At 43.9% G+C, this 21,662-nt stretch overlaps 8 protein-coding genes across 8 annotated transcripts; 1 reads left to right on the forward strand and 7 right to left on the reverse strand.

Moving 5' to 3' along the window:
- Positions 1-12: 12 nt before the first annotated feature.
- On the reverse strand, positions 13-1,479 carry LOC145700146 (F-box only protein 16-like). Its single transcript, XM_081777402.1, has 6 exons — positions 1,320-1,479; positions 1,000-1,272; positions 754-901; positions 487-705; positions 276-442; positions 13-234 (listed from the first exon to the last, which is right to left on the reverse strand). Exons 1-6 carry the CDS (start codon positions 1,469-1,471, stop codon positions 123-125), a joined length of 1,071 nt encoding a protein of 356 aa, XP_081633528.1. The 5' UTR covers positions 1,472-1,479; the 3' UTR covers positions 13-122.
- A 143-nt stretch (positions 1,480-1,622) lies between these two features.
- Positions 1,623-7,804, reverse strand: LOC145700135 (DNA-directed RNA polymerase II subunit RPB1-like). Its single transcript, XM_081777390.1, has 9 exons — positions 7,581-7,804; positions 3,957-7,538; positions 2,543-3,912; positions 2,395-2,499; positions 2,279-2,353; positions 2,113-2,235; positions 1,986-2,069; positions 1,853-1,942; positions 1,623-1,806 (listed from the first exon to the last, which is right to left on the reverse strand). The coding sequence occupies exons 1-9, from the start codon at positions 7,758-7,760 to the stop codon at positions 1,737-1,739; spliced, it is 5,679 nt and encodes a 1,892-aa protein (XP_081633516.1). The 5' UTR covers positions 7,761-7,804; the 3' UTR covers positions 1,623-1,736.
- A 169-nt stretch (positions 7,805-7,973) lies between these two features.
- LOC145700137 (DNA replication licensing factor mcm7-like) lies at positions 7,974-10,654 on the reverse strand. Its single transcript, XM_081777392.1, has 11 exons — positions 10,339-10,654; positions 10,075-10,294; positions 9,715-10,030; positions 9,492-9,668; positions 9,362-9,446; positions 9,212-9,321; positions 8,983-9,171; positions 8,700-8,871; positions 8,411-8,653; positions 8,240-8,366; positions 7,974-8,200 (listed from the first exon to the last, which is right to left on the reverse strand). The coding sequence occupies exons 1-11, from the start codon at positions 10,646-10,648 to the stop codon at positions 7,975-7,977; spliced, it is 2,175 nt and encodes a 724-aa protein (XP_081633518.1). The 5' UTR covers positions 10,649-10,654; the 3' UTR covers position 7,974.
- A 467-nt stretch (positions 10,655-11,121) lies between these two features.
- On the forward strand, positions 11,122-12,776 carry LOC145696412 (dynein axonemal assembly factor 11-like). Its single transcript, XM_081773442.1, has 5 exons — positions 11,122-11,243; positions 11,320-11,487; positions 11,529-11,719; positions 11,792-12,149; positions 12,200-12,776. The coding sequence occupies exons 2-5, from the start codon at positions 11,332-11,334 to the stop codon at positions 12,722-12,724; spliced, it is 1,230 nt and encodes a 409-aa protein (XP_081629568.1). The 5' UTR covers positions 11,122-11,243; positions 11,320-11,331; the 3' UTR covers positions 12,725-12,776.
- An 85-nt stretch (positions 12,777-12,861) lies between these two features.
- Positions 12,862-14,378, reverse strand: LOC145696330 (leucine-rich repeat protein 1-like). Its single transcript, XM_081773352.1, has 4 exons — positions 14,280-14,378; positions 14,051-14,237; positions 13,291-14,009; positions 12,862-13,230 (listed from the first exon to the last, which is right to left on the reverse strand). The coding sequence occupies exons 1-4, from the start codon at positions 14,334-14,336 to the stop codon at positions 12,904-12,906; spliced, it is 1,290 nt and encodes a 429-aa protein (XP_081629478.1). The 5' UTR covers positions 14,337-14,378; the 3' UTR covers positions 12,862-12,903.
- Positions 14,379-14,440: 62 nt separating this feature from the next.
- LOC145697128 (uncharacterized) lies at positions 14,441-16,160 on the reverse strand. The gene is made up of 2 exons (XM_081774279.1): positions 14,693-16,160; positions 14,441-14,651 (listed from the first exon to the last, which is right to left on the reverse strand). Exons 1-2 carry the CDS (start codon positions 16,158-16,160, stop codon positions 14,515-14,517), a joined length of 1,605 nt encoding a protein of 534 aa, XP_081630405.1. The 3' UTR covers positions 14,441-14,514.
- A 581-nt stretch (positions 16,161-16,741) lies between these two features.
- LOC145696734 (uncharacterized) lies at positions 16,742-18,596 on the reverse strand. The gene is made up of 2 exons (XM_081773819.1): positions 17,096-18,596; positions 16,742-17,054 (listed from the first exon to the last, which is right to left on the reverse strand). Exons 1-2 carry the CDS (start codon positions 18,024-18,026, stop codon positions 16,918-16,920), a joined length of 1,068 nt encoding a protein of 355 aa, XP_081629945.1. The 5' UTR covers positions 18,027-18,596; the 3' UTR covers positions 16,742-16,917.
- Positions 18,597-19,860: 1,264 nt separating this feature from the next.
- On the reverse strand, positions 19,861-21,625 carry LOC145697098 (uncharacterized). Its single transcript, XM_081774249.1, has 2 exons — positions 20,158-21,625; positions 19,861-20,119 (listed from the first exon to the last, which is right to left on the reverse strand). The coding sequence occupies exons 1-2, from the start codon at positions 21,623-21,625 to the stop codon at positions 19,983-19,985; spliced, it is 1,605 nt and encodes a 534-aa protein (XP_081630375.1). The 3' UTR covers positions 19,861-19,982.
- Between the last annotated feature and the right edge of the window lie 37 nt (positions 21,626-21,662).

Raw genomic sequence — 21,662 nt, forward strand, 5'->3', positions numbered from 1 at the left:
GAAAAATTATTTAAAAGAAGGAAGAAAAATAGATTTCAGTAGAAAAAATAGATCAATAAAAAGAAAGGCTTGGAGGTTGGTGATTTTCGGAAGATAGAAAAGTTCGGTTTCGCTTGTTTGAGCTAAGTTGCGTGTTCCCAGGTGTTGCCCTGGAGACTTTTGACATCGTTGGCCATCTCGAAGTCGGTGCTGGCTCCGACGTTGAGTGTTGAAAAGTCTAGTGTAGGCATGGATCTAGAATGAGAGTAAGAATGAGCGCTGAAAATTGCTCGTACTTGTTTCCATATCCTGGTGCTCCCATGCCGGTTTTGATCTGATTCGTCAAGCTCAACTGATGCGGCGTAAGTGGCGCGTCTCGAATGCTTCGGGAAGAATTCAGCGCCATCGCGAACTGATTGATCGTCGCCGAGTTCATTTCGTAAGCAGCTGTATCGGTAGGCGGCTAGAAGAAAGAATTTAATTGAGAAAACCAGTGAAAAACTAAACCTTGACTTGAATAGATCTTGATTGAGAACGAGACCTGGGCGCGGCCGATTGTGGCCTCGTGTATCGACTTCCCGTCGCAGTATTCGGCCGGCTTATGGTCACAGATTTCTTTTGCGTCTTGGTACCGGTCTTTTTGAAATTCGAGTTGTCCAACACATTGTTACGGTGAATTTCAGTCGGATGAGGTGCATTTGAGCGCCATGGTGGAGGCTCCCAGACCTAAAAAGGACAGTGGTAAAGTTACTTTAGTTATTTTCAAACTTTTACCTTTGCTGGGGGCTTTTGCTTCTTGGGTTTCTTTGTCTCTCTCGCAGATTTGACCGGATCGGGGATGATCTCTCTTGGAACTGGCTTAACTGCTTGTTCAGTTACTTTCAAAATGTAGAAATGCTTCCAAGCGCCGTGCTCGAACTGGCTAAAATGAAGTGAATAAATAGCAGCGTTGGTGGATCTAGAAACGCGCGCATCTCCATCTCGAGAAGATCGCTCTTTTCTACGGTAGAAGCAGCTCACCTTGGCTTGTAGGGCGGGTACCAGCCGAAGCGCAAGCATTTTGGCCTCCAAAGTTCATCCGACTCACTCAGAAACTTCCAGTACCACGAAACCTGAGCACATCGCGAAAGCGACCTCGGATCAAGGAACTTCAAGATGTGCAGCGATATCTTGCGAGGCAGCTGCCGAGAGAAATCAATTCTGTCCGTCGGAAAACGCTCGTCAAGCTTGTCTTGAAGGAGACGAATCTGCTTGTTTGTACAGACTCCTAATAGATTTCCCATAACTTCCGCCCTGAATCGGTTTTTTACGAAATTGAAATCAACAAGGAGGATTCCTGCCTTTGCTGGCCGTTCCATTTGCTCCACCACTTGGTGACTAAGTCCCTTCTTTCATGAAACATCTGCTCCTTAGCTTCCCCGTTCGACTGTGGCGTCCAAGTGGACATTTTAATCCCCACAGATTTCGACGTCCCATTCGGCCCAAACGACATTTTCTGATAAAAAAATACACATGAAAGCTTGTTTTTGTATATATTTTTAGCGATATTTTCTGTTCGATTTCATTGGGATCAGAATTCATTCAAATTTTGCAGAGTGAAATATTATTCTTTCGAGCGATATTATCATGAAATAGCTTTAAAACACAACTTGAGTGTGTATTTTTAGAAAGGGCAGTAAAGAAGGAAAATCAGCTCGGAGCATTTTTTTGCAATAAATAGCTCGACGAGACTGCAGATGGGGAACGAAATATTAAAATTATTTCTTTTCTTCTTCATCCTCTGGAGAGTAGGCCGGACTAGCGGGGCTATAAGCCGGGCTAGATGGACTGAAAAGAATGGTAAATATTTGATGGTCGGCAGCTAAAAGTTTACCTGTACGCGGGAGAAGTCGGGCTATAACTTGGACTAGCAGGAGAATAGTTACTAGGTGAAGTAGGGGAGTAGCCGGATGGCGAAGCAGGGCTTTTGAAAATAGTAAGAAAGAGAGCTTAAAATTTTTGAAAACCTGTATTGCGGACTGCTTGGTGAGTAATTAGGTGATGTTGGCGAGTAACTGGGACTGGCCGGTGAATAGGCGGGGCTTGAAGGACTGAATAGAAATTGATAGGAAGAAAAATTATGTAATTACGAACCTGTAATTGGGACTAGAGGGGGAGTAGGTTGGCGAAGTCGGTGAGTAAGCCTTCGATCCAGGAGTTCCTCCATCGCCGGGAGTGTATTTTGGTGAAGCGGGTGAATATGATGGCGAGGAGGGGCTGAAAAAGATAGAATACAGATAGACAAGGATGGCAGTGATACCTGTAGGTCGGGCTGTACTTGGGACTCGACGGGGTGTATGCTGGTGAAGAGGGGGAATACGAAGGCGATGTGGGGCTAAAAATTGGTAGGAAAGTACAAAATAGGGATAATCTAACCTGTAACTTGGTGACGTAGGGCTGTAATTCGGACTTGTCGGTGAGTAAGAGGGACTTGTCGGCGAATACGACGGCGATGTTGGCGAGTAGCTCGGCGAAGTTGGACTAGGGAAACGATTAAAGACGAGTTCTGAGATTGAAGTTTTACCTGTAGCTCGGGCTCGTGGGAGAGTAGCTCGGCGACGTCGGGCTATAAGATGGCGATGTTGGCGAATAGCTCGGTGAGGTCGGCGAGTAACTGGGCGAAGTCGGAGAATAACTTGGCGAAGTCGGACTGTACGACGGACTGGTGGGACTGTAGCTCGGAGAAGTCGGACTATAGCTTGGTGAAGTGGGGCTATAGCTTGGCGATGTTGGTGAATAACTTGGAGACGTCGGGCTGTAAGATGGACTGGTTGGGCTGTAACTCGGAGATGTAGGCGAGTAGCTCGGTGATGTCGGCGAATAACCTGGCCCATCCGGTGAGTAGTTCGGCGAATATCCAGGAGACGCGCCAGCAGGACTCTGAGGCTGGTAATGCGGACTCTGTGGAATATCTCCGTGCCCGGGAGAGGGCATGAATGGTGATCGAGGCGACATCGCGCCAGGAGAAGCTCCGGGATAGTTGGGAGTGTAACCGGGCGAGAAGCTGACGTCTTCGCTCTGCGCGGGCGAGAACATACCACCAGGAGTAGCACCACCACGGGGAGTGTACGGCGTCCATCCAACACCAGAAGGCGTCGCACTTCCATCTGCCCACGGCATCGAAGGAGTAAACGAGCCGGAAGGAGACATTGCTCCGCCAAACATACCGCCCATGAAGTTGCCACCGCCATTGCCAGGAACTTCCATCGCATCTTTACATTTTTCAACGTCGAGGACAAGCTGGAAGCAACCAGTTCCACCAGGAATTTGCTGCCCGAGCATGATGTTTTCAGAAACACCAGTAAGTGGGTCTACTTCTGCAGCAGCCGCAGCAGTCATTAAAATATCGACAGTTTCTTCAAAAGAGCATCGCATGAGAGCACCAACGTCTTGTCGATTAACACCGTGTCGAGTAATAGCCATCAAGTGACCGCGCGAGGTCATGACATCGCACAACATAGACATGTGTCTGTAGTTGACATAAGAACCATCGAAAGAGATGACGTTCGTGATTTCTCGCTCGAGACATTTTCGGACAGCTTCAACACCAAGAATTTCGAAGCACTCGCAAATATCGTTAGAGCTCGTTCTAACAGTATCAATATCTCGCTGAGACAAAACTTTCATTAGCGCCGTTCCGTCAGTTTCAAGGATCCAGTCTTGCTGAGAAGCGAACTCGCCCTCTTTGTTGATGAAGATTTTCTTTTTCTCTTCTTCCTTTGGCAAGTTCATGTATACACGAGAAATGGATTCAATGCCCTGAAGAGTCATGTCGGACAAGATATTCGCCTCGATGTATCTCAAGAAGGTGTCGTCTTCCATCTTGTCTGCAGCTTCATCTTCGTCTTCAGCATCTTTTTGCTCGTTGTTCATTATTCTGACTCGCAAGACCAGCTAAAAGTACGAATTTAACACTTATCTCGAGAAAGAAACTTTACCTTATCGGCGTTATCATCGTTGAAAATACAGTTGAGATCATCGCCAAATCCATGGTTGATCTTCTCTGAGATCTGTTCCATTGTCAACTTTTTGTCTGTCATCTTCTTGCGATCGAGCTCAATTCGAAGGAGCCAGGGAGAAATTCTACTGACATCGAAGTCGGGCATTTCGTAGTAAACTGAGACGAAATCCTGATCTTCTTCAATGACGGAGTTCATCGGATGCGGATCGTAGAAAATGGCCGTGTTCGCAGTGACGGTTTTCATTGTCGTGTGTTCAAGTCGGCAAAGGACATCTTTGCACATTTCCGCGTCACGCGCATGCTCGCCGAGGAGGAAGATGGTGACTGAAGGCGTCTTTGGCTTCTTGGTGATGTTGATCAACTCGTTGAGACGAGGGACACCAAGGGTGACGTTCTTCGCGGACACACCAGCATAATGGAAAGTGTTCAAGGTCATCTGAGTGGCCGGTTCTCCCAAACTCTGGGCAGCAAGAGCACCAATCATTTCTCCTGGATGCGTGATGGCAGCGTTGAATTTTGACTCGATTTCACCAATGATGTAGTCGAATGCTTGTGAATTCAGGTAATACTCTTCAATGACACGCTTGGAGCACATGGTCGAGCGCATGTGAATGTTGAACAACATAGTAGCGTTGTTCTGAGCTTCGATTGAGAGTGGATCAGTTCCGGACACTACGATAAGACGCTTTGTGAGCTCTTGGACATCCTCGACGATCTTGATTGGGTCTAAGTCAGATTTAGTCTGCTTGGTGAGACTGTAGATTTTCTGAGCGTTGATGATCATGCGCTGCATGTTACAAGGTAGCGCGACTCGTGTTCGACCACGAGGGAAGATATTTCGCACTGTCTGTCGATCGATACAGAGCTGGTCAAACTCCTCGTCAACTTTGTTGTGGATTTCCGGGTTTGACTGAATTTCACGGACGACGTCTTCCTGGAGGCGTTTTCGAAGCGTCTTGTCGTTGGTATAGTCGAATCGGAACTTCTTTTCGAACATTCGATCAGAGAGCTTGATCGTGGACAAGTTCTGGAACTCGACGTGCTCACCGGCGAGACCGTCCTCACCGTATCGGAACTGGATAATGTTGTTGTTGGAAATACGGACTGTTCCGTCGTATCTGACAACTGCAGACTCCATAGCTTTGACCAGACGACGCTGGATGTAACCAGTTTCTGCAGTTTTGACGGCCGTATCGATCAAACCTTCTCGACCTCCCATAGCGTGGAAGAAGAACTCAGTGGGAGTCAAACCGGCAAGGTAGGAGTTCTCGACGAAACCCTTCGATTCGGGTGAGTAATCATCCTTCAAGAAATGTGGAAGGGTTCGATGCTCAAAGCCGAAAGGAATTCGCTTTCCTGAAACGTTCTGCTGACCGACGACAGCAATAATCTGCGAAATGTTAATCTTGGATCCCTTTGAGCCAGCGTTGACCATGACTTTGAAACTGTTGAATTCGGACAGCGATTTTTGGGCGCAAGAACCAGTCTTGTCACGAGCGTCGTTGAGGATTCGATTGACCTTGTTTTCGAAGGTAGATCGAAGGGTGTTACCGGGAGTGGGGACGAGCTGATCATTGTGAGCTTGTTCGATGACGTCAAGCACTTCGGCCTTGGATTTTCGAATTTGCGCCTGGATTTCTTTGTATGTCTGTGCATCAGCAATTGTGTCTCCGATACCGATCGAGTGGCCCTCGATGAGCAGCCAATTGTTGATAATTCGCTGGACGTCGCCAAAGAATCGTTTTGTGATTTCAGGGCCCTTTTCGTTGAAAATGACGTGAATGAGCGATCCAGACGATGCACCAAGCGTTTTCTTACAAACAATGCCCATCACGTGAACACCGTTGACGACTTCAACTCGCGTATCTCCAACTGAGATAAATTTGAATGGACCTTTGTCCTCGTCGTCCGGATGCGTTGAGTGATGTCGAGTACAGTTGACTCCTTCTGGCACCATCATCGTGAAGAGCTGTTTTCCTGTCCAGAGGGGTCGTGGCTTGAGAATAGCTGGAATAGGGACTCGTCCATCCCACATGGTCTTGAAGAGAACCAAGTTCATGAAATCGGATTTTTCAATGAAAGCATCACGCTTGGTCATCTTTCGCACAGCAGTTAGAGTATCCTGGACAATACCCATGACAGGTCGGTTACTTTGAGGAGTGACAACGAGTCGGGGGACAAGCGCGAGCTGGAGAATTTCAGCTCTCGTTTCCATCGACTGAGGAACGTGCAGATTCATTTCGTCTCCGTCAAAATCGGCGTTGTAGGGAGTAGTGACGGACAAGTTCAAACGGAAGGTCGACCAGGGAAGGACTTTGACCAAGTGACCCATCATAGACATTTTATGCAGCGTCGGCTGTCGGTTGAAGATAATGACATCGTTGTCGCGGATGTGTCGCTCGACTTTGTAGCCGATTTGAAGATGCAGATCGGAGGGCTTTGGATGATAACGAAGATCAATACGCTCTCCAGTGTCTCGGATGATGTATTTGGCTCCGGGAAACTTGTTGCAGCCACGCTCAACAAGACGCTGAAGATGGTCGATGTTGAAAGGGGTCACAATTTCTGGATAGGTCAAGTTGCTGGCGATGGAACGCGGCACACCGACTTGATTGATGTTCAAGTTAGGATCTCCTGTAATGACAGTACGCGCGGAGAAATCAACTCGCTTTCCCATCAAGTTTCCTCGAACTCGACCTTCTTTGGCTTTCAATCTTTCTGAAATCGACTTGAGCGGTCGGCCTGACTTTTGCATCGATCGTGGCAAACCAGGGAGAGTGTTGTCCATCATTGTCGCCACGTGGAATTGCAATTCGAGAACACCTTGTTCAAGAATATGCGCCGCAGCACCGGAGGCCTCGTTTCGGCGGAGCTCCGTATTGACTTTGATGATGTCTGAGTATTTGTGCGTCACATCATCCTGGCATCGCAAGCCAGAGCCACCCATGACGACGGATGGTCGAACACAAAGAGGAGCAACGGGCAGGACAGAAATAATCATCCACTCTGGTCGGGCATACTTGCAGTCCATTCCCAACATTTCAATTTCCTCGTCAGAGATGTTTTTGAAGACTTCAAGGACGCGTTCCGCCGTTACTGTGATTTTCTTCTCTTGGGTGTCTTCGTTGAGCTTCTTCCATTCAGCCGTGAGCTGGATTCCTGTTCGCCGGTAAATAGGCTGGTGACGACCACAACCGCCATGAGAGGGCTTTTTGTTCTCATCTGTTGGTTCTCCGTTGTCTTTTTTCTCTGAGAAATCTCCGTCGATTTCGTCACCGCCTTCACAAATGTTCTTTCCTTTGCAGAGATCGTACACTCCATCAAGTCGTTTTCTAGGAGTTCCCGCTGTTCTCGCGAGAATGCTTTGCATCTTCGGGTTGTTCTTGTCCACGAGCACCTTTGAGCAGTAGAAACAGATGCATCGAAGGATTCGAAGCGTTTTGTTGAAGAAACCAACGTGGAAGACTGGTTTCGCGAGCTCAATATGGCCGAAATGACCAGGGCAATCGTTCATGTTTCCAGCGCATGTTTGACAGCGCGAGAATCTGTCGCTTACTCCCTTATTCCGTTTTTAGAGAGGAATTCATATGTTGCTTTTTACCTGTCGGGGATCCATGATACCACCGAGCTTTGGCTTTCCATTCTCAGTCGATTCTGGATACATGATGCCGTCTGAGTGCGGCGGCACTGTAACCGACATTCGTTTGATTTCATCCGGGCTCAGAATCCCAAACTGAACCCGTTTGATTTTTCGGAGCGTTACGGAAGACTCGCTCTGCATTTTTCGTCGACCTCAATTTTCAGTCTGGAAAATAGTGAAACATTAAAAAGGGGTTGGGTTTATTTTTGGTTTGTCAAGTGTATTGGGTTGTTAAATGGCAGTGGGATAACTGAATAGAAAAAAAAACTGTCGTGACATGGGAATGGCTAGTGAGTATGAATTTGAAATTATTCCTAGGTTGTGAACTAAACGGGAAAAAAGAAAAGAAGCCGCCTTAAATGTTGCCAATAAAGGTGATTTTGGTTCGATGCGCGTTGAGGGCAAACACTTCCAATTCTTCGTACTCTTCGATGCACTCGTCGAACTGGTCTCTGGTAAAACCACGAGCTTGGGCGCGAGCAAGGGCCTCGCGGACGTTGATGACAGGAGCAGCGGGCTTTGGTGGGATGAGATCTTGGATCTCTCGGTAGATAAGATCCGTCGGTCGGGCGCGAGTGCGTCTGAATTCATTTAAAACTTGACAGAGAAGATGGTTTTACCTTGAGTTTGTTTTGCCCTTGATAGAGTCTTTGGACATTTCCATCAGTCGAATCGCTTCTTGAACATCCTCCCGGGTGACTTGGTCCTGTAGCTTTAGCTTGGCAACAGCTGTGGACAATCGAAGGACTAGGATTTACGCTTGAATTTGAATGCTAGGATTTTTATCTTACTTGATAAAAGAGTTCGAGCAGAAGTAAATTCTCTCGATTCTTTTCTGAGCTCGACGTAGGCTTGAGTAATGTACTCGGTGAGTTGTTGAGGCACAGTGGGCTCCTTTTGTCGGCAGAGCTCGAGGTATCGTCTCATTTGAGAGATGGAAAGAACATCTGTATTCGTCTTTGGATGTTGAGAGTACTGATGAACGTGGGTGACGTGCTGAGCCAGGCGAAGATCATGATCTCTGTCGGGAACATCTACGAGGCTGCAGTTGAGATCAAGGAAGAGAACCGAAAAACTAACCTTGCATCAGCCAAAGAAGGTCGAAACGAGAGAGCAGCGCAGGCGGCAAGTTAACGTTCTGCTCTACAGACTTTCTAGTGTTGTACTTGCCAAAAGCGGGGTTGGCCGCGGCAAGAATCGACACCCGAGCGTTCAGGGTGGTCATGATGCCGGCTTTGGCGATTGAAATCGTCTAAAAACTCGATCAACGATTTGCAAGGGCTCCGCGTGGCTCTCATTTTTGAAGAACACGCCTCGGGCGATTTAAATTATAAAGACCAAACAGGTAAGGCGATTATGGTACCTGTTGTTCCATAACTTCGTGGATAGCGACTCGATCCTGTTCCTGCATTTTGTCAAATTCGTCGATGCAGCAAATGCCTCGATCGGCGAGAACAAGAGCTCCTCCTTCGAGAACGAATTCGTCAGTGACTGGATCTTTTTGGACGACAGCTGTTAAACCAACACCGGATGAACCTCGACCAGTAGTGTACTGAATGAGTAAAAATCACGAAATGTTTCACGCTTATCACCTGGCATCGAGGGGCAAGTCGATCGATGAAGCCGAGAAGCTGGGATTTTGCCACACCAGGATCTCCCATCAGAATCAGATTCATGTTTCCTCTGATCTTCATGCCAGAATCTAAAAAAATTATAAAACAGCTCAGTTTGAAGATGCTTACTTGTATTTTTATTTGTGCCGCCGACGAGCAGGAGCAACAGGGCTTTCTTTACATCAGTGTGTCCGAAGATTTCAGGAGCAATCGACTAAATAACGAATTTAGAGAAAGAGATTTGATTTTTTGATCTTACGGTAGCTAATTTACTGTAGTAGTCTCCTGTTCTAATAGTTTCGATCTCTTCTTCTGTCAATTCTTGGTCATTCTCGACTTCGCTCTTGTTCATTTTGTAGATTTTGTGCGCTTCAAAGACAGTGTCGGACAACAAGCCACGGTTGAAGCCTGAACCCATCAATGGCAAAGACACGCCCTAAATTCATTGTCGTCTTTGTTTGAAATCAAGGAAGAAGACCGACCTGTACAACCACGTGGTCGCCAGGCGAAGCATTTCTGCATGTTTCTCCGCGGCAATGAACAGTAATCTGTCTAGGAATGCCTCCTTCTGGCACTTGGTCAGTGTGCTCTTGAATCTTCAGCTCTTGGAACTTTGTAAATTTGGATCCTCGGTGCTCGAGGTTGAGTCGTCCACCGGACTTGTTCTCAGTGCATTCTTTTGAAAGACAGTCAGTCAGTGGCTTGAAGCTTGGGCCAGCAATCGGCTGGAAAATTTCGGAGCCACATCGGTCGCAAGTGTAAGTGGCCACTTCCAGCTGAGGTTTTACTTCTGTAGCTCTAGAAACGGAGATAAGATGAAGTCAGGGAAAAGAATCGCGTACCTAGTGACGATTCCCTTGACAGAAACGAGCTTTCCAATTTGATTGGCTTTGACGTCGCGAACAGCTACAGCTGCGTATCTGGACTTGGGCTCGACAAAGCCGACTTCGAATCGTCGCATGAGTTGTGGGGGAAATCGCTGATTGGCCGGACGAGCGTCGCGGGAGGCCTCGTCCGGGTGTTGTCGGGCTTCGAGCAACAATCGGTGCTCAATGTAAGTATCTGAAATTATCGGTGAATTCAGGCTAAGAGGATAAATTTTGAACCTAAGATGTCTTTCACTGGTGGATTCTGAACAGATCTGTATTTGGGAATGAGCTCATCAAGGGTGCTCGAAAGAAGCCGCTGGTATCGAATCGTGTTCGTTCTAATCGCTCTGGCAAGATCCTCGTCAAACTCGGCCACTTCTTCCAAGTCGATCTCGACTGTAACTGCTTCTCGGTTCGCTACATCGCGCACCATGTCACTGTATTTGAACACTTTCTTCCCAGTATCCGGATCATGAGTGTAGTGACTCTCCAGGAACTGGCGAAGACGCATCGCGTCTTCCTCGTAATTTCGCTTGTGGATATTCATTCTAGTAAATAAAAAGTTTAAGAATTAAATAATCTTAAAAAAGAGGATATGCGTAAATATAACAAAGCCTCAACTTTGCTTTATTACTGGCAAATTTCTTGCTGAAATCTGTCTTTTATTGGGCTAAGCACTAACAGTCACTGTATCAGTTACAGTTTAGCTCGATAAAAGACAGATTTTAGCAAGCAATATGCCCGAAATAAAGCACAATAAAGAGACTAAAGAACATAATTTCGAGAGTCAAGAAGTATTCATAACTGAAGTTAATCTGTTACTAAACAGTTTCCCCTTCGGAAAACATCCCCAAACTCTAGAAAATAGCTGTAAAAAACTCATTTTTTCATGTCGAAAAAGGAATTTTGCTGCGTTTGGTAGTGACTCTCGAGCGCGAATGGCATCCGTCCGCTGATTGGTCCCGCTCGAGCGCTCGTGGTTGCTCAATTGGATGGCCAGGGGCATTCAAATTGAGAGCGCGCAACTTGAACGATTTCACGCTTCCAAGGGCGCTACTGGAGCTACTGAGAGACGAATAAACGCGAAAATACGGTATTTCGATTCTGCGTGATCCATCACGAAAGAAGACGACTAAAGATAGGTAATAGAATCTTTTTGTTTTATTTTTTATTCTCTACTGACCTCTTTTGATCTTAGAATAAAATTTAAATTTTCAGAGAGCTGTAAAAATGGTGTTTATCACAGAAGAACTCGTCAGAAAACGCGCTGAACACAACGAACTTGAAATTGGCAGCCTCGAAGAATTGTCTCTCCACCAACTTGACATCGAAAAAATAGAACACATCGACAAATGGTGCAAACAGCTTAAAATTCTCTATCTTCACGTATGTACCTGTTCTCTCTTTGATCGCTCATTTTGTCTCAGAGCAACATCATCTTCAAAATCGAGAACGTCAGCAGGATGAAGAAGCTCGAGTACATCAACTTGACCCTCAACTGCATCGAAGTGATCGAAGGAATGGAAGGATGCGAAAGTTTGAACAAACTCGATCTCACGGCAAATTTTGTCGGCGACATGAGACACCTCAAAAATCTCCAGAAAAATGAATTCCTCAAGTAAGCCAAAAATAAATAAGGTTTTATACACGGGTTGCCAATCCGAGCATTTCAGCTAATATTTCCTCTCAGAACTCTGTATCTAACCGGAAACATTTGCTGCAAATACGAGTATTACCGTGAATACGTAATCACAATCCTGCCACAGCTCAAGGAACTCGACGGAGAAGTAATTACAACATCGGAACGACTGGAAGCAAAAAGAATCTTCGAAAAAGTTGAAAATGCAATCGAACGACAATCAGAACTGTACCTAGAAATCCGAGAGAGACAGAAGTTCGACTACGAAAGAAAAGCAAAAACGACGGGAGACGAGTTTTGGAACGAGGAAGATGAGGACTCGCCGGAGAATAGAAGAGACATGCGAATTGAAGCGACGAGGCAGAAAGAAGAAAATAAGGATCACAAGCCGATGTTTGAAAAACCAGATGTAAGCCCCCCTCCCTTAGCTTCTATGTCTCCTTACTCTTCCTTTTCTAGTACAAGCGCGAAATCCGCTACTTCGCAAAAGACGGTCGACCTCTGAACGTCAACCCGAGCGGCGTAGAATTCACCATTGACGAAGACCAACCGAAAAACGTCGAGCTTCGGCTGAAGATCCCGAAGTTTATGGACACTGAATTGATCGACATTGACTCCCAGCCGACCTACATCCGATTGAGCATCAACGGCAAACCCTTCCAAATCGTTTGGAAAGAAGAAGTCAAGCCAGACGATGGAACTGCTCAGCGATCGAAGATTACAGGAGAACTGCTCATTAAAATTCCAAAACTCAATCCAGGAAAAGAAAATCCAAAAGAAAAGAAAGAAGCTTCAAGAAAAACTCTCGAACCAGAATCGCAAAAGGAAGAAAAGAAAACAGTCGACTACAGAAACATCGTCAAAGAAGCAGAACAGGGAAAGAAAGAACAACTTAAAAAGAAGGAAAAACCAAAGACGAGGGCGAACGATGACGATTTCGTCGATGATCTGGGCATTCCACCTCTTGAAACTGTCAAACGATGAAGAATTATAATTTGTACTAGCCGAATTTATGTCTTTTATACGAATAAAATATTTTCATATCAAAAATCCGCCGGAAAAAACGAAAATTTGAATAGATAAATTCAAGTTATCTAACTTTCCTTATATTTTTTTTTGTACAAAAATTGATAAAGGCAGTGGTTACTCTTTTGAGTCCTCGTTCAGTCAACTTGCATCCCATCTTCATCCGAGCCAGGTTCTGGCGGGTCTTCTTCGAATTGAAGCGTTGTAGAAAACTTGGCAAAGCAGCCACTTGAGCAACAAAACTCTAGTTGAGGAATCACGAAGTTGTTTGGCATTGGCGCCACTGCATCCGTATTTGAGGTGTATCGACGGACATCGTAGCCGGAAAGGAACATGAACTTTCGGTCGGAAAGGGGTTCGCCGCAGGGGCAAAAGCGAATTGATTCCAGAAGAGAATTTAGGCGAGTGGGGACTTTTTGAGGGTTGATAGGGAGCTTGTGCTTGAGAATCTTAGCAGCGGCGACCTGAATTCATAATTGAAATTCTGTTACAGATAAGGGTATCACTTTATTATTTCAACAGACCTGCGCTAATGTCTTCGCAACTGGAATCTTGCTTGTATCCACCTTGAATTTGTGCAGCATTGAAAAAGGGTTGTCCGACAAATCTAGGCTTTGAAAACGATGAAATCTCGCAAACTCAGTGAAGAAAATTTTATTCTCTTTCGCCGATAAGATCGTAAGGGAGTTGGGGAGTCGAGCTGGAAGACGTCTGATTTGATTCTTGTCGATGATGAGGCTTGAAAGCTTCGGAAGAGTGCATAAAGAAGGGAGAGAAGTGAGTTGATTTGACGAAAGATCAAGTTTTTGAAGAGAATCGGCGATGGGAGAAGATTTCAGCGGTCGAAAAGCTCGCTCGTCCAACTTGTTGTCTGATAAAATAAGCGCCTTGAGACGAAGTTGAAAGAGTTTCGGATTCAGCGTTGATAGATTATTCCTTGTCATGTCGAGAACCGTCAAATGACGGAGTTTAAAAAGACGCAGGTCGATTTGCTTCATTCCCAGTCCGTGACAGCGAAATTCTTCTAGTTCTGCAGGGATTCCGGCTTTTTTAGAAAGCTTGGTTTTGTAATCGTCGCGGGAGAGGATGTTGATCTTGGTCGTTTTTCCAATTTTGATAGGCTTGTTTGTTGCTGAAGCGAGGACTCCGACTCCGACCAGTGATTTTCCTTCAAACGAAGTTTTCATCGCGGACAGGAGCTTTTTCAACTGCCCTGGATCGGCTTTGGAAATCATAATGTTCACTAAAACGCGTTAATTCTCCATAGAATGAATCTGATGATACCTGAAGGCTCTTTAAATTCAATCGTCAGCTTTCCCTCATGAACGAATTTCGCTAAACATCTGTTGAGATTCGCTTTGAGCGCAAATTTTTCGCCCTTTCCCGATTTCGACTTTTCCGTGTGCACCACCAAATAGCCCGCACCATCTTTTTCGAACAAATTTACCGATGCCTTCGCTGGTTTCTTTGTCTAACCAAAAAGTTAGTTCAGGGTCACCTTCATCGTATTTACCGCGTGATTTCCACGCTCGTTCCGGAGTGATTGGGCAGCGTGGCACAGAATTCTCATCCTTTCATTCTTTTCTTCAGGCCGTGGGGTTCAGAGCATTCTAAAAAGCACATTGAAAATGATGGGAAAATATTGTTAAATAGTATAAAAATAGGATTGAAAAATGTGAAAATAGTGGTAAAACGGTGCAGAAAAAATTGCTGGCAAGAAGAGAGAAAATCTGTCCAAAATACTATTGTTAAATAAATATTTCGACTTTCGAAGAGTGCATTCCATTTCGTTTTTTAAAGGTAACGCATGCTATTTTGGAACGATCCATCACATGATATTCTTTTTTCGCTTTATTCTTCGAGAATTCTCCAAGAAAGAGACTTTCTAAAGTGAAATAAATTACGGAAATACTGTTGAGAACTTACCTATCTTTATGAGGGGCTTAGTGACGGTAACACCATTTATTTCTTTACTGAGAGAAGGATACTCTTGATCGGGGTCGTCGAGATGCTTTAACAGGCGTTTTACGCAAAATCCCTTGCGCATCTTCTTGTCATAATCGTCTTGGACTAACATGTTATGATAGATGCCAATTTCATGCGTAGTATCCAAGAAGCAAACAACTTCATAGCCTTCCTTTTCCGACAAAAATCCAAAGGCGTAAAAGCCATGACGTTCCTCATTGTCGTCATCAAGGTCATGGCCGCTTTCATCGCTGTAGTCGTCATCGCTGGTCTCTTCATCGTTGTTGTCTTCAATTTTCTCCAGGACCTTCCAGATCGTCAGTCCGAGGCGTTCTTCGACCATGCCAAATTTCAGATGTCCTGAAATATCCGGAAGATCGTAACGGATCACTCTTCTCTTTGAAAGAATAATATGAAAAGCGATACATCCATTGACGGTTAAGTTCCTTTGCTCAAGATTGAGGTCGATCCGTAGAATCAAGTTATCATGGTCCATTAAGAGCAGCCGTGGTCTTATGAAGAATTTTGGTTCCATAATCGTTTCTTTCCAAAGAACGTCGATCGACGATTTACCGATCCGAACGCATTCAATAAAAACGGTGATCGGATCTGGTTGGTAGATGATTGGAAAGAGAACACTTTCCCGTAGCTCCCCATTTTGATACAGATCGCTCTTGTATCGAGGGGATTCTTTTGTGTCCTCAGAATCAATATACATTATGACACCTTCTCTTTTGATGGTTCTTGCCGGCTCGCTTGGTTCCAGTAGATTGAAGACATAATAGGTCTGCTCCCTTCCACGTAGACCATCATGATCTTGGACGATGAGAAATGGTTCGAAGAGAAAGTAAGCGGAAACTGAGTCAAGGGATCTTGGAAGCTTCAACGGTTGCAAACTGATTCCACTTGATCGTAAAATCTTATAAACATACAAATAATTTCCAAGCGTTGCTCCTTCGTCTTCAATGCCATTGATACTTGAATTACTGACGATCCAATTACTCCCAAGTTCCACGACCCTACTCGATTCAAAAACGGCCTTTGGAACAGCGGATTCTTTCTTGATCTCTTCTCGGTGGGAAAAAATTCTAGCAATATCGGACAAACTGTTCGGCTCTCGATCGTATTTTGCCCGGAAGTCGTCTTTCAGTAGATTGATCACATAATCGTCGTTAGCCATCAATTTGAGAATCCTCATACAATCACCCGCTTCGATGAGATGGTCCAATGGTCCGTATTCGTCTGAATCGTCCATTGGAAGAAGTTGATTCTTCGCCGAGGCAAAAACCTTTCCATCAGCTCTCTCAAACACAAGCTTGGCAAGTTGGTTTCCTTTGGGATGATCTGCTATCTCCTTGAGTATCTTCTCTCTCTTCGGTGTATTTTCTTTCTTTTCAAACAGCTCGTACAGCTTTTTTATTCGATTCATTCTGAAAAGCTTCAATTCAAGACTCTTGAACCAAGATGAAAACTATTCCTCGTCATTATGGTCGATTCAATTATTAAATTTTAATTGATGTACCTTGAAGTAAAGAAGTTAAAGGAATCTGAGATCTTGAACGAGTGAAAATAACTTGGTAAAAATTGATTCTAGAAATAGTAAAATATTACCATTGATTGATAATTATCATTTGTCATTTTCAGTACTGATAAGAAATTTATACAGGGCAATGGACAGTAATAAATAGAGAATGATAAGTTGTCTGATAAAATAAGTGCCTTGAGACGGAGTTGAAAGAGCTTCGGATTCAGAGTTGATAAATTATTCCTTGTCATGTCCAGAAGCGTCAGATGACGGAGTTTAAAAAGACGCAGGTCGATTTGCTTCATTCCCAGTCCGTGACAGCGAAATTCTGTGTCGGTAAAATTATATTTACCGCGTGGTTTCCACGCTCGTTCCGGAGGGATTGGGCAGCATGGCACAGAATTCTCATCCTTTCATTCCTTTTTTCGGACCCTGAACTTCAGAGCATTCTAAAAACAATACTATGAATGACGCGAAAATATTGTGAAAATAATATAAAATATGTGCGGTGAAACTCTACAGAGTCATTCCTTGTACAGTACAAAACCGAGTCCGATTGATCTAATAGAACTCAGAGAGAATGAAAAAGCTGCGGAGCGTAGATAACTGGGCAGTGAGATCATGAAAAGAAGATAGAATATTCTATACCAAATTAGTCCTTTTAGATGAATATTTCGATTTTGCATGGGTATCGTCTATTTCGTCGTTTGCATGAAACGCATCCGATTTTTGACCGATCATGCACGTGGCGTTCTTTCTTCGCCCTCTTTTTCGAATATTCCCCGAAAAAGAGACTTTCTAAATTGGCGTGAATAAATGAAATAATATTGAGATCTTACCGATTTGAATGTAGGGCTTCGTTTCTGTGATTCCATTTATTTCTTTGGTCAGGAGAGGTTGCTTTTGATCCGTGTCGTTTAACTGATTTATCAGGCGTCTAACGCAAAGACTTTTGCGCGTTTTCCCCGTGAAATCTTCGTGTATTATCATCTCTCGACTAATGTTAAAAGCTTGATTGTTTTTCGTCAGTTTGAAGAAGCAAACAACTTCGAACTGGTTTCTTTCTGACAAAAAACCAAAGGTCACAAAGCCGGGATCGTCATTTTTATCGTCATTTTCTTCATCATAGTCTTCATCAGCACCGCTGAAGTCTACATCACTGTCGTCTTCATCGCTGCTTTCTTCCTCGTTGCTGTTATCTTCTTCCAGTGAATTCCAAACAACTATCCCGAGGCGCTCTTTGACCATACCGAATTCAACATTTCCTGGAATCTTGGACAAATCGTAGGGAATGACTTTCCCTTCGGAAAGGATGATATGAAAAGAAAAACATCCATTCGTCGCTCTATTTCTTTCGTCAACAATGAAGTTTCGAAGAATCAAATTATCATGGTTCAAAAAGAACGCTAACGGCTGTGTTCCTTCGTACTCTTCCGGTAAAATGAACGTTTCTTTCCAAAGTATTTTGATCGATGATGAACTTATTTGAGCACACTCGATACAAACACTCATTCCATCTGGTTTATAGATGATAGGAAAGAGAACACTTTCCCGAAGCTCTCCATTTAGACGTACGTCGCTGTTGTATGTAGACTGAAGACCAGGATCGCTGCATTGAATCGTTATATAATCATATTGGCCATATATTTTGATGGTTCTTGGTCGCTTGGTTGGTTGAAGTAGATTGAAAACATAATATTTGTGCTCAACACTATCGAAGGTTATAAAGTAAGGTTCAAAGAGATAGTTTGGGGGAAGATTCCATCGCATTCCCACGAAAGATCGTTGAAGATGCACTCTCTCCAAACGAATTCCATCCGATCGCAAAATCTTGTAAACATAGAATCCTCCACTGCTTCGACGATCCTCGTCTACACTGTTGATAATTTCTTTGCTCACTATCCAAGTGCTCCCAATTTTGCTCCGCGCTCCGTTTCAAAAACAACCCTACGTTTTGCAAGGGATGATTCTTTCTTGATTTCTTCTCGGTCGGCGAGAATTCTGGCGATATCGGACAAGCTGTTTGGTTCTCGACCGTATTTGATCCGGAAGTCGTCCTTTAGTAGATTGATCACGTAATCTTCTGTAGCCATCGATTTGAGGATCCTCATGCAACAACCCGCACTTAGGAGACCATCGTAGGGACCATATTCATCAGAATCGTCCATCGGAAGAAGTTGATTTTTCGCCGAGGCAAAAACGTTTCCATCAGCTCTCTCAAATACAAGCTTGGAAAGGAGGTTTCCTTGAGGATGATCTGCTATCTCCCTGAGTATCTTCTCTCTCTTCGGCGTATTTTCTTTCTTTTCAAACAGCTCGTACAGCTTTTTTATTCGATTCATTCTGAAGAACTTCAATTGAAGACTTTTGAAGTCGAAAATTAGAGCTCGATCCTTTCTCTTCTGTAAGAAAAATGAGCTTTTTTGATCGGCATTATCGGTGGATTCAATTATTTAATTCAAATTGATGTAAAATAGGTGGTGGTCTAAACTTTGAAGTTCGTATATGCGATAAGAACTTCGGGTGGCCTAAACTTTGATCGTTCCCATGTGTGACTCTTTGAGAAAGTGGCCTAAACTTTGAATTTCCCCGGAGGCGCTTCTGCCATCGGTGACTAGAGCACTGCCTGCTAAGGCCACTACGTTTTAAGCAGACCAATAAGGTTTAAGGTTTCATTCAAGGTGATGACACATATGGAACTAGTCAGAGCGCCTCAGGGGAAATTCAAAGTTTAGACCACTTTCACACATGGAAAGAATCAAAGATTAGGCCACTTTCTCATAGAATCACACATGGGAAGAATCAAAGTTTAGGCCACACAAAGTTCTTATCGCACGTAAGAACTTCAAAGTTTAGACCACCACCTATTTTACCTTGAAGCAAAGAGGTTGAAGGAATCTAAGATCTTTAACGAGTAAAAATAAATCGGTAAACATCGATTCTAGAAATAGTAAAATTTTGGAATTGATCGATAATTATCATTTGCCATTTGAAGTACTGATAAGAAAATTTATACACGGCAATGGACAGTAATAAATAGAGAATGATAAGTTGTCTGATAAAATAAGTGCCTTGAGACGGAGTTGAAAGAGCTTCGGATTCAGCTTTGATAAATTATTCCTTGTCATGTCCAGAACTGTCAAATGACGGAGTTTAAAAAGACGCAGGTCGATTTGCTTCATTCCCAGTCCGTGACAGCGAAATTCTTCCAGTTCTGCGGGGTTTCCGGTTTTTTTTCGAAAGCTTGGTTTTGTAATCGTCGCGGGAGAGGATGTTGATCTTGGTCGTTTTTCTAATTTTGATAGGCTTGTTTGTTGCTGAAGCGAGGACTCCGACTCCAACCAGGGATTGAGCGCAAATTTTTCGCCGTTTCCCGATTTCGACTTTTCCGTGTGCACCACCAAGCAGCCCGCGCCATCTTTTTCGAACAAATTAACCGACGCCTTCGCTGGTTTCTTCGTCGAAAGAAAAAGTTAATTCTTGTTGGCAAAATTATTCATTCTTAAATTTTCCAATTTTAACTTTAAAAATTCAAAATACAAAAATAGAATTAAAAAGTGTAAAAATAGTGGTGAAATGATACATCATTTCACGTACATACGGATCCGGTTGATCCAACAGAATTGAAATATGAAGAGAAAACTGCAGTGAGAAAATGGGAAAAAAAAAAAGATTTTGCGCACAGAAATAATAAAAATAAGGAAAACAGAAAAAACTGAGTTTTTATTATATAAATATTTCGATTTTGCCAGAGGGTCGTCCATTTCGTCGTTTAAATGAAACGCATCCGATTTTTGACCGATCAACGACTTGATCTTCTTTCTTCGCCCTCTTTTTCGAAAATTCTCCAGGAAAAAGACTTTCTAAAGGACATGAATAGACGAAATAATGGTGAGTTTACCAATCTGAACGAAGGGTTTACTAACGGTGACGCCGTTTATTTCTTTGGTCAGGGAAGGGAGCTTTTGATCCATGTCGACTAGCTGTCTTATCAGGCGTCTTGGGCAATATCTCCTGCGCTCTCTGTTGTCATTTTGTACGATCATGTCTCGGCGGATCAGAATATCCTGATTCTTTGAAAGCTTGATGAAGCAAACAACTTCGAACTTATTCTTTTCTGAAAAGACGCCAAAGGTCACTAAGCCAGGACGTTCAAAGGTATCATTTTCTTCATCGAGCTCGTCTCTACTACTGTAGTCTACATCGCTGTCGTCTTCATCACTGCTGTCTTCATGATTATTCAAGGGATTCCAAATCGTCAGTCCGAGGCGTCCGTTGACGATTCCAAAATCAAGACTTCCCGAAATATTCGGAAGATCAATTCGAATCACTTTTCTTTTTGAAAGAATAATATGATAACCGAGGTATCCATGAGTGATTGCATTTTCATCGTAGTTCTCTTCGATATTTAACATCAAGTTGTCATTGTTCAATAGAGTCACGGATCTGATCAGCTGATCCACATCGTATTCTTCAGGTAGAATAATCGTTTCTTTCCAGAGGATATCGATCGATGATGTACCGATTCGAGCACATTCGATGCAAACGCTGACTTCATCTGGATTGTAGATGATTGGAAAGAGAACACTTTCGCGAAGCTCTCCATTGAGACGCAAATCGCTGCCGTAATTACATGGAATCGAGATATCTACGTTAAAAGCAGGCATCATTCGACCGTTTCTTCTGATGGTTCTTGGAGGATCGCTTGGTTGCAGTAAATTTAAGACTCTGTAGGTTCGTTCTCTTCCATCGAAAATAATAAGGAAGGGTTCCAGGAGAAATCTTTTCATTGTGTTGCGGATGAAAGGTCTTGGAATCTCCACTCTCTCCAGAAGAATTCCATTTCCTCGCAAAATTTTGTAGACAAATACGCCTGCGTTTCCCTGTAGCTCGTCTTCAACGCCATTTATAACAGCACGAGTTATGATCCAGTTACTCCCGATTTTCGCTATCCCCTCGGTTTCAAAAACGGCTCTCCGACTCGCTATTGAGGATTCTTTCTCGATTATTTCTCGTTCAGCGAAAATTCTGGCGATATCGGACAAGCTGCTCGGCTCACAACCGTATTTGACCCGGAAATCCTCCTTCAGTAGATTGACGACGTAATCCTCCTTAGCCTTCAATTTGAGAATCCTCATACAATCTCGCGCTTCGAGGAGATGGTCTAAAGGTCCGTATTCGTCTACATCGTCCATTGGAAGAAGTTGATTTTTCGCCGAGGCAAAAACGTTTCCATCAGCTCTCTCAAATACAAGCTGGGAAAGGAGGTTTCCTTTAGGATGCTCTGCTATCTCCTTGAGTATCTTCTCTCTCTTCGGCGTATTTTCTTTCTTTTCATACAGCTCGTACAGCTTTTTTATTCGATTCATTCTGAAAAACTTCCGTTGAAGAGTCTTAAAGTCAAAA

This window comes from Oikopleura dioica, chromosome 2 (genome assembly GCF_907165135.1).
Source record: "Oikopleura dioica chromosome 2, OKI2018_I68_1.0, whole genome shotgun sequence".
Classification (NCBI taxonomy): Eukaryota; Metazoa; Chordata; class Appendicularia; order Copelata; family Oikopleuridae; genus Oikopleura; species Oikopleura dioica.